This window comes from Perognathus longimembris, chromosome 15, assembly GCF_023159225.1.
Source record: "Perognathus longimembris pacificus isolate PPM17 chromosome 15, ASM2315922v1, whole genome shotgun sequence".
NCBI classification, from domain to species: domain Eukaryota; kingdom Metazoa; phylum Chordata; class Mammalia; order Rodentia; family Heteromyidae; genus Perognathus; species Perognathus longimembris.
The window spans coordinates 21,688,559-21,705,162 of NC_063175.1; the positions used below are offsets into that span (position 1 = coordinate 21,688,559).

The following is a 16,604-nucleotide window of genomic DNA, read 5'->3' on the forward strand; positions in this document are numbered from 1 at the left end:
AGATGTGACTATAAAATTCAAGCACCAGTTAAATTGCAGTGTGAAAAATTTGCATCGAACTTGGGTGATGTGATCGAAAATGATTTGAGAAGAAAATCAAACAGCTATGGAGACAATGCCATATTTCACCTTTTAGTGGTATCTGAAAGCCATACAACCCCCCAAAATGCCAATAGATGACCATAATTTCAATATAGAAAACATTGTATTCATGATTTGACTAAGGGAAAGGCCAAGAATCCAAAAACTTTTTTTGATTAAAAATAAATTGCAATACCACCAGCACGTTGGAGTTTCAAGTTTAAGCTAGGCCAATCTGCTCTAACTCCCACTACAGAAATTCCCTCTATTTCCACACAATTCCTAATGTGATGATTTTCTAACCAGACACATTGGGAGAGGATGATTTCATTACTGCCATCCAATTGTAGCTTTTCTGGAGGCACCAATTAAATAGTCATTTGTGTATTGGAAGAAAGTGGCCTATTCAACACTTTTAAAAAGACATCCCTTGCTCCCACCTGTATAAACCACTCTGGATACAAATATGCATTGTAGGATATTATTCTTGGATCATGTCATTCACTCTCAAAGTGGCTTCCCTAAGTTCTGCTGAAAAAAAATTGAGGTCTATTAGGAAAACATGTGAAACATTGAACATGTTCACTCACTCTGAAAATAATAATATGTCCTTTTAGTTCAAATAATGAACTTTTGTTCCATGCCATATTTCTCCTCCTGCCACATGCCAGGTGGTCTTTGAAACATAGCACATTTTCTTATAAAAAAAAGGAGGGAACTCTACCAAAAGAAAAAGGTGACATCTCTCAAAAACTTACACATAAACACACACACACACACACACACACACACACACACACACTTCTATACACTAGATGTTGGAACTTTATGTTAGCAATTTTTGGGAGCTGCTCGAAGATTGTAGCATGCATATAAGCAAATAGTATGTCCCTGTGTCCTAGAGGGGGTGGTTTTCAGAAAGAAAGGCTTCATTTTGCCCAGCAATAAGGAGTGAGATTTGTAATGTTCAAAGTTTGGACCTTGAATTACTAAATATCGATAGTAGAGAATGGAAAATTATCTGAACTTATATTGGCCTTATAGATAATGTAAATGAAATAATTCACCATTTATGTGTGCTGGCACCTACTGATATACACGTGTGTAATTTCCATTAATATTGCTATCTATCTATCATCTAGCTATATCTATCCACATATGTGTTTAAATTTTATACCCAGCAAAGAAAGCACTTCTATCTACAAAAAGAATATCACTTAGTTATTATAGTCATGGCATCATTTATGTACCATTTTAAGATATTCCACCGGGATGTTAGCTGGAGTATTTTGGAATGTTTATTCTAAATTTCCCCTATTGTTCTTGCCCTGATATAAGAGGCAAATAAACTATATGCTTTAAGCTCTCCAATAAGACAACAGTTCTTAGAGATTTAGGTTTAAAAGCTACTGTAAAAAGTCTTTTTGACTGAACATTAGTGGCACTAAAAAAAGATTTTTTTCCGGGGGTTCATACTTTATGCATAGTTCACATTTCAAGGCATGAACTATAGTGGACTGATAAAATGGTAGCACTTTTTTCTACCTGTTATCATTTTGGTTGTAGATCTTATTTTCTATTGTCACAAATTCACCTGTATAATGGTTTTTGTATATTTGCCATTCCACTTTCTGTACAGGAAATGAAAATCAATATTATAATTATACTAATTTCATCTTCTAGGGTAATTTGGGTAATGGAAACAAAGGCACAGAATGGTCCAGTAGTAAAAGCATAAAAATGAAAACACTCTCAAATCCGGAAAAAGCAAATTTCAGTTTCATTTTTTTCAAAGTTGTTGAAACTAAACCTATTATTATTATTATTATTATTATTATTATTATTTTGCCAGTCCTGGGCCTTGGACTCAGGGCCTGAGCACTGTCTCTGGCATCTTTTTGCTCAAGGCTAGCACTCTGCCACTTGAGCCACAGTGCCACTTCTGGCCGTTTTCTATACATGTGGTGCTTGGGAATCGAACCCAGGGCTTCATGTATACGAGGAAAGCACTCTTGCCACTAGGCCATATTCCCAGCCCCTAAACCCATTATTTTTATTGGGCACTTTAGAAAATAGAACTGCACAGACATACCTGCACCATTGCTGTGGATTATAGTTTTGTGAAATATTAACTTTATTCTTAGATTTGTCTTAGACTTGTAATAATAATCCAATACTAACTACAAGTACTGTTCTTAATTAAGAAACATGCACATATTAAGCCTGAAGATTTACATCAAGATAAAATACATCACAAAACTGAGGCTATCCTAAGCTATGTAGTGAGTACCAACACAGCCTGGGTTAACAGAGAGAACTTATTTCAAAAGAGAGAGAGAGAATACACACACACACACACACACAGACACACACACACACACACACACACACGATTTTAAGTTGTGAGACTGAAAACAACAATACCCATAGCTTTGGATTACAAAACAAATCTTATTTTGGCCCAGATCACAAATTTGAATGAATGAGGCAGAAAGAGTTTGAAAGAAGCTTGCTTTCAAAGTCCATGAATAATCAGAAGAAGCTGTGTGTTCTATATAAATTTTTCTCTCAATGGTTCTCAAAGTGTGGCCCTGGAACCTCTGTGGTCTCCTTGACTTTTTTAGGGAGTCTGTAAGGTCAAAATTATTTTCACGGTAATACTTGATATCATTTGTCTACTGGTTGCTCCTTCCAACACATCCTCTATAGGCTCTAGAATGTGTGATGGTTCCATCTCTCTGACAGCCAATAGAACATGCACTGTTTTCTTGCATCTAACTTATTTATCAATTTTGAAATTATTGGGAACAGTGAGTTATGATGAAGAATGTCAATAGATAGTAATGTGCATAAGGCAAAGCATTTTGTTGTCCTGAGTAATTTCTAAGATTGCAAGGGAGTTTGAAAACCACTTGTCTATATTAATTGCAGAAGAGTAAATGTGGAATGTTACATGAACTCCAACAACAAATCATAAGTGAAGCCTGGAGCTCTGCAAGTTGTTGCCAACTGTTTAATTCTACCTGATCTACAATGCGTCAGGAATCCCTATTGCTTTGGATTCTTTTAGTGAAGTGCATGGAGAACAGAACCAGGTGACAACTTACAAGTACAGAGTGAGGATGGAACTGTATGGCAAAAATGCCTCAGCGACCCCCTCCCCTATATTAGATATCATTCCTTACAGAATCTCTGCATCTTTGATTCTTAAACTACAACTTCATTCTTCTTCACACTGGCTTACTGTTTCATTAGGTGTGTTGACTATTGCAACTTCATAAAATCAAACCCCAAACAAATTATTCTTTGACCTATTACAGTAAGACTAATATTTGCTTCAAACAGAAATTTTGGTTTCTTTAATGGAACATAAAGAAGACACAATGGTCTAACTTGACCTATGTTTAACATTCAATTGGTGAAAGATGCAATGGAATAGAATTTTCAGAAGTCATAAAAGATAAAAATAGCAATTTTAATTTGAACCCACAGAATAGGATGACAGCTAACTGGATTTATCCATGTCAAAATACATTTTAAATTTCATCTAACTTATTAATTCACTTAAAGAATGCTAACTGAGAAGCTAAACAGCAATGTCCTTATTTTGATGCAAAGGTTACTCATACATGGCCTCATCAGAGCCCAGGGAGGTAAAATGTTACCCCAAGACCTCACTGTGGGGAAGGTTTGGAGGAGCAGGTTGGCTCTGTGTTTGTTGCTCTTGTCTCTGCTGGATAACTCAATCCACAGAGTTTAGTTGCTCCAGGAATTCAGTGTAGAAATGAAGCCCACCCTCATTCAGGTTAAATACCTTTTAATGATAATGGTCATAATGACAACATAATTTGAAGTTTAACTCCATTCTCTTCCATAGGAAACAATACTTAAGAAAAAGCATGTCATTCATACTATTTCATAGAAAAATGAGGATAAAACATCATACCCATTTACTGCATGAAGTAACAACAGGATAGTTATTTTCCTTTGTTACTTGACTTCTAGAATAGGTTCCAAGCCTGTTATATATATATGTATATTTTTTAAAAACTTTCTTTCTCAAGACAAGGTCTCCCTTTGTAGCCCACCTGGCCTGGAATTAAATAACTATGTAGTCCACACTGTCTTCGTACTTGTGATCTTCTTCCTCAGACTCCCAAGGGCTGGGATTATAGGAATGTACACCATGGCTGACTTGGACTTTCTTTTTATTTTATGTTCTTTTTAAAAATGGTGTAGGGATTGAACCCAAGGCCTTAAATACACTAGGCCAGTATTGTACCAGTAAACCACACCTCTAGTCAATTCATTTATATTTTTAATGACCAGTCTATGATTAAGAATAATCCAAATAAACAAATATTAGTTTTTCATTTTGGACCTTATATCAATGTCCTTTATTCCCTTTTCACTTTATAACAGCCCTTTCAAATGAAATGCTTGTTCATTTTTTCTTTTACCTCTGAGGTTCAGAAAAATTATGCACCAAAGTGAATCACATGTGTAGTAAGTAGTAATCTCAAGGCTAAAGCCAACACCTTTGGGTGTCCAATTTCTCAACTAGCAGGTTGTTGTTTGAGGAATGATTATTCTATTTTATTAAATGGAAGAAGCACACGCTGGACAAGAACATCACATTTCCCTTTCTTCGCTTCTCCCTTCCAATGTTAAGCCCCTCTGGACAACAATAACCTGGACATCTATCCAGCGCAGAGCCCAGGGGGAACAGTACATGAATAAAACAGGACTTGGGAAAATGAGCCGTGACAAGCAAGGTGAATGATCCCACAGTCCAATGAACCTGACCCCTACGTCTCTCACACTGGGTCAGAAGGTCCAATTATAGGTCTGTTCTAGTTCTTTCTATGATTGACAGCAGCCAGAGGCAAAATTACTTTGGTGTCTATTAATCTGGTCTCTAATTTTCCCTTTGCCCCCAAACACACAAAGCATCATGGTGGCCCGGGGTGAGTGATATTGTACGTCCCCATTTAAAATGCCCTTGTTTCCTGGAAGGATAGCAACCGGGTTCAATCCCAGCCTTCCTCATGAGGCCATTACCTGCAGCTCTGTTTGGAAGAAAAACTTCTGTGGGCATTGCGTACAGTCATAGATCTTGTCTTCTTGTCCATGGGCAGAGAAAATATGCTGCTGCAACTTGTTTGCTTGAACAAACACTGAAATGATAAAAAGGATGGCGAACTTGGGTTATTTTGTTTCTGAAATGCCCTGAGCCAAAGACTCCCCAGGAGGAGACAGAGCAGGCTGAATGGCACACCTCCTGGGTGTGAAGGGCTGCTGGACACCTGGGGAGAGCCAAGTTACATTTGTTCATGGTTGGGTCTCTGGCTTTTGTTAAGATGCACTCTACCAAACACCTAATTCAACCCAAACAGCTCCAAAGTAACGGGGTTTATGGAGGCCCTGCTCCCTATAAATCTTTTAAAGTAAAGCCGAAAATTGTCAAATGCACAGCTCTGTCTGGAAAGAAATGCCTCCTATTCCTCTTAGCAACCCACAGGTTAAGAAATCACAGATGCCAAAACCCTGTTTATTGTATTTGCCTAAAGTTATAGCTTGCAAACAGTTCTCTATTTAAATGTGTTAATGCTAAAAATTATATCCCACAGCTACTCTGGGGCACTGTCTATAAATGTACAGCAGAACGGCAGGTAAATTCTCTTTGGATACTTTAAGATCAACTCAGCCTATACACTGAATGCAAGGGTTTCAATAATATAAACATGTTCAATTTTAATGACTACAAAACAAGGCCCTAAGACTGTGTAACAGTTTACCTAGGAGACATACTATTAATAATTAAATTGTATATGCCAGAGGCGGTGTTTGGGTTGGCAGAACTGACTTCTGATGGATGCCGGGTGCACTGTGACCTAAAAAAGTTTGCATCTACAATATTAATCTGTATAGGCAGGGAAAGGATTTATTAAAGATGTTGGCATTTGACTCGGATTCCACTCTAATCATTAAAATTATTCTAATTGCCAGGTAACATAAAATATTAGAATATTGTTCTTATGAATCATACATTTTAATCACATTTCTCATTACCTTAAAACACCAGTCAGGTTTCCTTTCTCAACTAACATGTTTTATATTGGAAGATTCTTCCCCCCTTTTCTTTTTCTAATTGTTATTTCTAAATTACTTTAAGACCCAGAAAAACAACCCAGGTCTGTGTAGAAAATGCAGACTGTTTATGGCAAATGCATTTTTTTTGTCTCTTTATCCAGCTCAAAGTGGGTGTTTTGTGGTTTTTATTTTAATATAGATTTGCAACTCATCTGCACTAACTTCATACATTTTATGAGGCTTCTGGCTGCAACATAAAAGCAATTTTTTTTAGGGTCTTAATTTTGAGGAGACCTTTGACCTGCTTCTCATTTATGAAGAATTCAGAGTCTTGAGTGTTTGTTTCTTAAGATTTTAAAAACATAACCATATATTTAAGCAAATAAATTTTGGGAGAGGGTAAAAGTAGTTCCAAAAGAAGAAGGGAGAGGGGCTGATGGAACTTTGGGATGAAGGGGCCACACAGACAAATGTGAAAAGCTGAACCATCGACCCATTGAGATCCTGCTTGTGAGTTGTGCCATGATCAGAGCCCTGCTCATTCTATTTTATTACAGAACACAATCTACAGGCTTAATACGAAGAGGGCAAATAATCAATGCCTGGAATTTTGCTCTGTCAAAACAAAGAAGTCAATTTACAGAGAAAGACATGCATATGTATATTCTTTCCCCCTACTGACAAATAAAAATCAAAAGGAAGCAGAGCCTTGATGAACTTGACCAATGGGTTCAAGACATGCAAAGCAATGGCTAAAGATTTTACAAAATATTTTTTCATTTGGTTGGGCAAGTTCCAGAAATACGTGCTCTTATTACTGCTCTCTGGCTCTCTCTCTGGCTTCAAGTGATGATTGCTGATTCCTGTAATGTCGTACTACAGGGTGTATGTGAAAAATGATCCATCATTTAAAAGTTGTATGTTTTAAAAAGGTTTCTTACAAGTATAACCACCTTAAAAATCTAATTTCCTAGGAAATATATGTCTCATCGAATCTGTTTCCTAGCTCAAAGGATTTGGGGAGCGTTTCTTTCATGAAGTAGGTTGTAGAAGTCTCCAGGTTTAAGCAACAGACCTAGGGTACAAACATGACTGTCCGTCCCAGTTGAACATTTAAAAAAACTGCCTTGTGCAGGCAACGATGACCTTGGTGACCTTTTAACATCTAGTGTGTGGGGGAAGTGAACATAACATGGATGTCATTTTCCAAATGGAAAAGTGCAGACTTGTGAGCGAACTTGAAATGCCATTTGTTCATCCTGACAGTTAACCTTCCTGCCTATCTGAGCCTTTAAGTAGGCTGCAATCAATAATGCTAATCAGCGGAAATCAAACATCGTCTCCCCAAATTGAACTGCAGTTCTACCTGCAAAAGGCCAAGCAGTGGGATGTACGATAGGAAGGACATGATAGGGCAGGAGCTCATCAGAGTTCCCTGGAAATTGCTTCCTACCTGTAAAGCAGACGGGACACTTGAAGGTGCCTCCCATTCCTTCAAAGCTGTGCTCTATCAGATGACACTGCAGCTTAGCAGGAGAGTCGAAGGTCTGGCTGCAGAGTTTGCACTCATGGTTTAGTCCTTCATCTGTCAAGGGAAAAATTCAAGATTAGAAAAGGTGAAACCCACCCTTTAATAGACCATCTTTAGCCCTTTAACCCCACCTTTAATAGAGTAAAGAATTAACTACAGTTGCATGCATTAAACTACTTCTACCACCTAATATAAAAAGGTAGTAGTATGTATGGTTTCTGGTTATTTCAAATTATTTATTAATTTCTGTCAGCTTAAAATATTTCTGGAGTTTAAAAATCCAAACATTATCAGAAATTAGACTTTAGTTGAGGGCTGATGCAGTTTATTTAGCTTTCAAAGTAAAAGTAATTTAACAATAGTAAGTCATCTAGTCTAATTATCACTGTTTTATAGGATCCATAGTTACAAGATCTTAAAATAAAGGACCTATAAGAAATGGAATAGCTGCTTCTTCAGTACTTTTCTTCTGGCTTCTTTGGGAAGTTCTAGAAGCTTCTACACCCATCCAGAAAAATTTCAGGAGCATTTTCATTATTACAGACTTCCTTCTATTTCTAAGACTTTCTAGAAGATCTGAAATATTCATGCAGCATTCTTTGCTTTGTTTTTTAATGCTAGTTTTCCATGTTGCTTCCAGCTCCCTTATTTTTGGAGGACAGTTTTAACTTTGCCCCCAGATTCTCCTCTGCTTCCCTGTACCCCCAAAGCACTTGAATGAGCTCCAGGATCGCTTCTGGTAAATCCTCAATTTCTCTTTGATAGCAACCGATGGTAGAAAAAAATATTTGATGGGCAAACAATTTCTTTTTTTTTTTTATTTGCCAGTCTTGGGCTTGCACTCAGGGCCTGAGCACTGTCCCTGGCTTCTTTTTGCTCAAGGGTACCACTCTGCCACTTGAGCCACAGCGCCACTTCTGGCCATTTTCTATATATGTGGTGTGGGGAATCGAACCCAGGGCTTCATGTATATGAGGCAAGCACTCTTGCCACTAGGCCATATTCCCAGCCCCTGGGCAAACAATTTCTGTATAAAGTGAAGAGTTTACATTGCACATGCAAACATTATTTTTATTTTATGTTGCTTTTTCTCATTAAAATTGTTATCAAATTTTAAATCCAAGGATTATCCTAACTTATTTCCACTTGTGAAAGTAAGAAAGACAAAGAGTGTTAGAACTAACCACCTCAGAGAACATTTTAGTTTTTATTTTTCATTTTGGGGTGGTACTAGGGTTTGAACTCAGAGCCCTGTGTTTGACAGGCAAGTGTGCTATCACTGTTTGCTTTATTTAATTTCTGGTCTGGTCTCACAGTTTTGTTTGGATCTAGTCTTGAACCATGAGCTTCTTACCTCTATCTCCTGTATTTCTGGGCTTATAGATGTATACCACCGCAACCACCTTATTTTTTTACATGAGGTCTCATTTTTTATAATCCAGGACATCTTGAGACCCTAGACCTTTTATGTCTGCCTTCTAAGTAGCTGAGATTACATACATGCACCCCCATGTCTAGTGTGTTTACTGTGTTTTGGCTGTTGTTCCACATGCTTACAGATATGAGTTCATTTAAATTCACCATAACCCTATGTGGAATACTTCTATGAGACACTTTCTAGATGAGAAAAATGTGACTTGGAGAGTGAAAAACTTTTCTCTAAGTCAGAAGGGCTAATAATTGGAGGAACTGGAACTTGAATTTTGACATTGTGTTCTTAGAATCCATGATTTTAAGAGATAGGCTATAATACCCATGACACTCAAGATTATGTGTTATGAAGAGCAAGGGGTAAAGCTGCCCTTTAAGCTGGCTTGTTATCAAGTTATACCTTTACCTTCCTTTACTCATAGTAGGTAAAATGCTCCCCAGAAACCACTGTGTCAGATACCATAGGTAATGCAAGACACTGTTGGTATAGAGAATCTAACTCTAAAGTTATTTCCTTCCATTCAAAGACAATCTGCCTGTGGAAGTCCTTCAGTAGTTGATGCTATTGGCAATTCAAAGGCCCAATTACAAAGTGAGTTATTATTAGCTAACTGGGAGTAAAATCACTCTATTTGTATTCCTAATCTTTCTTCTCACACAAGTATGAGTCTTTAGAAGCAGAGGACTGGAATTTGTAAAAAGCAAAGCAAAGCACTAATTAAGCCACCCAGTACTGTCTACATTTCACAAGAGATAAAACCCACTCTGCACTTGGGTGGCACAGCAAATTCCTTGATTATAATTATGTAAGAGGAAGTTTAATTGTGCCTACTGACATGAGAAGGGGTTATACAAAAAGCTTTAGGGATTATATAAGATCAAGCAGTTTTTTTAAATCTCTTCCTTTTTTTTTTAAATCCTAGTCACCAAAAATTTTCCAAATTTTAGTCATTGAGAAATCCAAGCAGTACTGCTTATCATTGGGAATTGGGTCAGCAAGTTAATCATCAGTAATACATGCCAAATTTAAAGGTTTCCTTTTCCATTAGCACTGCAGATCTTTATTTTGACTAGTAAGACGTTAACTAAGAGTTTTAATGCCCTTTAAAGATATTAAGTGAAGCAAGCCAAGCCCCAAGAAAAGTAGGTTGCATGGTTTCCCTCATTTGTAATAACTAGAATATGTCTATGATATTCTTAACAACAGGGGATCAAACAGCGTAGACCCATATATAATGAAGCATAACAAAATGAACTCCAAGAATTGGAAATAAGAGGTTCTTATATTATGTCCTGTATGCAGTTATTTCTATCTTTTTCTATTCTACTTCTATGTACCTTTTGCCTTGTATATAAGGTTATCTGATCCATGGAAGGGAAAGGGAATCACAGAAAGAGCAAGTCAAAGGATGAACTAATGTAACAATGAAACTCATAGACACCATGTTAGAAATGAACTTTATAACTTGGCAGGGGAAGGGGAGAATAAAGGGGTAAGCGGGAGAAAATGAGTAAGGGGGTAAGTGGGAGAAAATGAGTGAGGGGGTAACAGTGCTTAAAAAGAAATGTACTTATTACCTTACTTATGTAACTGTAGTCCCCCTTTCATCACCTTTACAATAAACGTATTAAACAAAGATTGCATCTGTTTTTTTTCCACACTGCAACCCAGAAATATGTACAGTTAAAACAATACCAATTAATAAAAATGTGTTTTGCACAAGAACTAAGATGTGGCCTGTATATGAATTCTTAACCTGTAATAGGTATGAAGTAACACAGCAGACCTGGCGGGGGCTTTCCTTGGGGATGGTGACTGACTCTCAGAGAAGCTGCATCTCAAATGTTCAATAATCTGACTTAGTTAAGTGATTCTCAGAAAGGTGACAGATGGTCATAAAAGCACCGATAAGTCCTTGCCTTTTTCATGCATCCAACATTTTATTTATGGAGGAACTTGGTGACATCAACTACAAACATCACATCAGCATGTGCAGAGGTAGGTTTATAGTTGGAAAAGTTATTAGAAGTGACTCGCCTTTTATAGTCATAAGCTGACCGTAAAGTCTTTCCCTGCACACTCATCTCCTAGTTATTTAATCAACTGTTAATCCACAAATGATAAGAAAAAACCACAAGGCTCTGAATGTGACCACGAACACGCTTCCCTGTTCCTCTCTTCTGTTCCCTCTTCTTCTCCCTTCTCATCCCCATCTTGCTTATTACCCAAGTCAAGTACATAATGACTAAGAGAGATGGAAGACCACAAACATTTTTATGATTGGCTAAGAGAATCTCTGTTTAGTTTTTCAAACTGAAAACCAATCAAACTTACTTATAATAATAATTTTAAAAGTATTGCAAAAGGAGTTGCTTTCCTGATTTCAGCCTCGGTCTTTGGGTTATTAGAATATAGAAAGGCCGATGATTTTTGAGGGTTTATTTTATATCCTGCAACTTTGTCAAAGTTTTGGATCAGCTCTAGTAGCTTGGGAGTAGAGTCTCTGGGGTTCTTTAGGTATAGGATCATGTCATCTGTGAAGACAGAAAGTTTAACTTCATCTTGTCCTATTTGGATCCCCTTTATGTTTTCTTCTTGCCTAATTGCTCTGGCTAGTATAGACTTATTCAGAGGCTCTGTTTAACTCTGCTCTCCTACCTTCTGTATTTACTTCGCCTGGCTACCAGCACAACCTCAATTTTCAGAATTTCTACAGAAGTTTTACTATGGGGGAGGAGAGAGGGTATCTGAATGAATTAAACTCTACTTCCTTTAGAAACCAACTTTCCTTTCACAAGTCGATGTTGGTGAAGTAAGGTTGTTTGTCAATGTCTCTGGTTTCAGGTTAACTGAAGGCTGAAGCTCAGGGCACAGGTGTGACAGAGCCATAGCCTGCACCTTGCCTTCATCCTGCTTCTTCTGAGTTGACAAAAAGCTCAAAAAGTTCAATCAAAATAATCATTTCTGCTCTCTGGAAAGGTAGCAGCTGATAGTAATTAGATAATACAGCCTGACTCATTTATTAAAAAGAGAGTCAGAGTCAATTGATTTAATAACCATTACAATATTCCATTAAGGATACAATAAGGCTAGCACAGCTCTATTTTTTTTTAATGAAGACTTAGAGATAGCTGGCATCTTCAAATGAAACTTTAGGATTTTTCTTCCTCTCTTTTCCCCTTTCCTATATTCTCCAGACTTTCTACAATGCAAATTTTCTTTATAGGCTACTTTGAAATTAAGAAGGTGAGAGAGGGAGAAAAATCCCTTTACTTTCTAGAGACTATTAATAGATGGATTGCAACACTGAAACTTGATAGCCAAAAGGTTAGAAAGCAAATGTGTTACATGATGCAGTATAGAAAACTGCAGGTTTGTACATTAGACTTAAAAATATCCTAGACTACACATGCAAATAGAAATTGGCATAGGAGAGGGAGAGAGAGTGATCAAGTGCAAATGAACGGATCTGAATGAGAAGATTACAAAGCACCATTGTAAGCTCTTTTTCTAGATAGAACATACACAGTACCCCTTCTTCAAGTGTGGGTGTGCCTAGCCAAGTGGGTCCCTCACCACAGAGTCCATGCTAGAGATTAGTAACTTTCTGTTCTGTTGTGTGCAGAACCAAAAATGGTTTGTGTCTAATTGAAAAATGATTTTGCATGCACAAAAATCTCAGGGAAAATAATTCTTTCCATTTGTTAATCTCCATTTAAGTGTTGAACATAAATGTAAACAGGAATGGAGTCTACATAAAGAGACTGATACTCAGGTAAATATTTACACCAATATTTAATGTTTCAAAGCTGAGAGTCTGCATACATAATTGGAAACTACCTCATTGCCTTGGTGAGGAACGTGAGAATCATTGACAAAACTTACACTGTCAGTGAACAAGCAGCTTGTCTAAAGCTTGATCGAAGGCAAGTAGAAACAGTTGTCTGCCATGCCTAAGCCTGGACCTATGGAACTATTCATGAACTCACTTAATACCAGAAGAAATAACAGTTAACCACTGGGATGCTCAAACACAGTCCAAATGATAAGCTGTGAGAGTTCAACACAAGACACTGACATTTCAATATAAGCTTTCAACAAGAGAAACCCTCCCAGCAGCCCCCAGATGGTGGGTCCCATGTTTATACTCCTTTTCCTTCAATAAAAACAAAACATCTAGAGAAGTTACAAGCAAATGCTCCGAGGTTGACGTACATAGGGCTGTATCTAAGGAATCACTAGGGGCCCCCTTTCACTGTCTGATCAACACTGCCCCATTACAGAGGACCAATTTGTAATGGTTTATAAGTAGAACTGTTTCTCTCATTTACCCTCAAGACTGGCCAGAAGGCTCCTTCAGTCTCTTCCACTGCATAAATCTATAGGCTAAAGTCCACCTACAAAAATTCCTCCTGGAACCTCCTCATCTAGCAGGAGCCTTACTTAAAAGCTCTGATCTGAGTAGGAGTCAACTTTGCCCTCACAATCCAGGCAGAGAAATCAGATGCCCTGCAGTTGTAATTTTTCCAGCTCAAATGTATGTAGCGTTATATCCTCACATACTTTTTTTTGTTTTTAAATCTGAGCAAACTATGCCCTAAACCAATTCCCAACCCCCCATGCTTTACTTTGCTTCTCCTCTTCCCTGAGTTAATTTCCAAGCACACATTTATAAGCCAGGGGTCTGAGGAGTAACAAAGCAAAGCCATACATGACAAAACTCAGCCCTCGGCTACGTTGGCTCACTCTGGAAAGCGGGGTCGGAGAATACACAGCTTGTACTGTAATTTGCCATGCACACAGCCATCCCATTCTTTCTGGGTCTGCGACACTCAGGCCCCCATAATTTGTCGCCTTCTATACAGCCCATATTTCACAACTGTAACATAAACACACTAGGTGCTAATTCGGCAGTGGAGAATATGAGTTAGGCTTCAAAGTCTGCCAGTAGATTAGTCACTAAGCCCCTGAAGTAAGGCAGAATTGGAGAGGACTGAAACAGTGTTTGTATGAACCTCTTACTCACATGCATTTAAAAGTTCTGCCCTTGTTCTTTGGAACAATTTAACAGGAAAATGAATGTGCATGAAGACTTATACATGGAGTTTTCTCATCAGTAACAGGGGGAGGCCTGGCACTGTCAAGTTTCAATCCACCTGAGCGTGGGACACAAGAGTATTATGAATGCACTCCAGGGACCTAGACATTGACCCTGCGTGCCTCAAGTGCTGACCTTTAGGAGTCTCAACAGCAGCCAAATAATATGCACTGCACAATGTCTGAGCCAGACTGCACTTCAAGGAGACCCAGAAGGTGCACATTTCCATGGAACTCGGTGTTTGATGATTCTTTTTTGGCTAATGGCAAAGGTTGGAAAGCTTTAGGACTTGAGAAGCAAAGCCACTGATATCGACACTGTTACTTCCTGTCTCGAACTTCTCATTATCAGCAGGGCTGGAGTGGGAAATGATTCAACTGGGGTAGGCTGCATGGTACCCAGCAGATTTTAAAGAGCCCAGGGGCTGCCTAGAGCCCCATAAACATCAGCAGCTTGGAAACTAGTGGGAGGTCCAGGTGGATAGAGACGAGAGAGGCAAGCAGTGGGATTTTAGATGCTCTGAGAGGTAATATCAGCCAAGGCCTTGGCTATTATTATTAGTTCTGTGAAGTGCCTATTAGAATATTCTCAGGGAGGAGAAAAACATTAGAATGTTGTTCAAATAATAAGCAATAAAATAACCCACCAAAAAGGTAGCTTTCCTCCAACTGTGAAGATTCAGCAGTGACATTTTGGCATGGGATGGAAATAGGTAGAACACTGACCAAGTTATCCCTCCAATCTGAACATTGCCCAGCTCCTCTCATTCTTTCTGTTCCTTTTTCTGGATCTTAGCATAGACCTTACAGTTAAATTCATACTGAAAACACATTGTGCCACCAAATAGCTTTAAAGGGAAACAATTTTCTCTCACAAGATTTAGTTAGAACCACATCAACAGTGACTACAAAAGTGATAGGAAGGACACTGGTAAAGCCATACTCACTATGCCTGTCCCAAGTATAAGCATTCTTAATGAAGAAAAGAAGCAATATATGTTTCATAGCGAAAATATTAATGGTGCTATAAAAAGGTTGAGAACAATTAAATCTGAGATGTTTCTGTCAGATCTTTATAGAATCACCTCTAAAAGTACATTTATTTTCTCATTTCTTTAAATAGTGGTACAGAGGGGTTTCAGTCCAACATGTCAATTTATATGTACAATGCATTTTGATAGTGTTCACTCCTTTCCTTCATTCTCCCTGCAAATGTATCCAACCTTACCTATTCGCTTAAGTTTCCTAGTTCCATCTACATAAGAACTTTTTACTCTTAAAATTATATATATATATATATATATGTGTGGTGTGCATATATATACATATATGTATATTTATATATATTCTGTCATGGAACTTGAACTCAGGGCCTGGGTACTGTACCTGAACTTTTCAGCTCAAGGCTAGCACTCTGCCAGTATGGGTCCACAGCTCCACTCCAGTGTTCTAGTGGCTAATTGGAGATGAGAGTCTCATGGACTTTCTTACCCAGTCTGACTTTGAGCCACAATCCTCAGAGTTCAGCCTCCTGGACAGCTAGGATTACAGGCATAAACTAACAGCCCCCAACAAAATTTTAGAATTTTTAAAAATAAAAATTGACTTCCATTTGTACCTGTGTGTTCCAGTGAAAGGATCTAGTTTCCACGCAAGTTTCCCCTTTGTTCCTCCTCAAGGGAACACAGGAAAGGAAACCTTTTCCTCATAAAAGGTTTTTTTTGTTTAACCTCTTCTGCCTTTAGTGCTGACTTGTTCTCTCCCTCATAGAAAGTCTGTGAGCAATTTTAAGGCAAATATAAACCATTTTGCATAATGAACATGGTAAAAAAAAACACCAAAAAACCAAAGCAAAAAAACCACAGCATCTCCAAACGGGAAGAAAGCTTTTGTCTCTGACATGCCTGCTGACCAGTGGGTGAGAGGGGAGTAGCCAGTCCATCTTCCTACTCTACTGAGGCAGAATGGGGAGGGAACTTCAAGGTTACTTCTTAGTTCTTACAGTGCAGGGGAGGGAAGATGTTTTCCTGTGTTCATTGGTACACACCACAAAACTAGAATAGGCTATATATAGCTCATAGCTGGGTTCAATAAATATGTATTCAATTTGTTGGAAATATATAACCAGGTAGTCCTGTATCCAAATTTTCATTAGAGGAAAATGTCCAGATTGACCCAGATTGATATCTACTATTAGTAGGATTTCCCAACTTTGCTCAATTCTGCTGTTTGTTGGATTCAGTGACTACCCCATAGTGAACTCACCAAGTTTACCTTTGACTGCTGAGCTTCCTTATTTCCTGGACTAAGATCTAAATGCTCAAGCAAATAAACCATTAATGAAGTAGGAGTCTCATTGGTCAGTAGCTT

General features: G+C 38.1%; 1 protein-coding gene across 3 annotated transcripts in view; it reads right to left on the bottom strand.

The window, feature by feature from the left end:
• The window catches only part of Znf521 (zinc finger protein 521), a 284,266-nt gene that overhangs the window by 21,931 nt on the left and 245,731 nt on the right, over nt 1-16,604 (bottom strand). For all 3 annotated transcript variants that reach the window (XM_048363476.1, XM_048363475.1, XM_048363473.1), the window contains 2 exons: nt 7,628-7,759; nt 5,143-5,258 (listed from right to left, as the gene is read on the bottom strand). In XM_048363476.1, the coding sequence (XP_048219433.1) occupies nt 5,143-5,258; nt 7,628-7,759 (248 nt within the window). The remainder of the gene's footprint in view (nt 1-5,142; nt 5,259-7,627; nt 7,760-16,604) is intronic.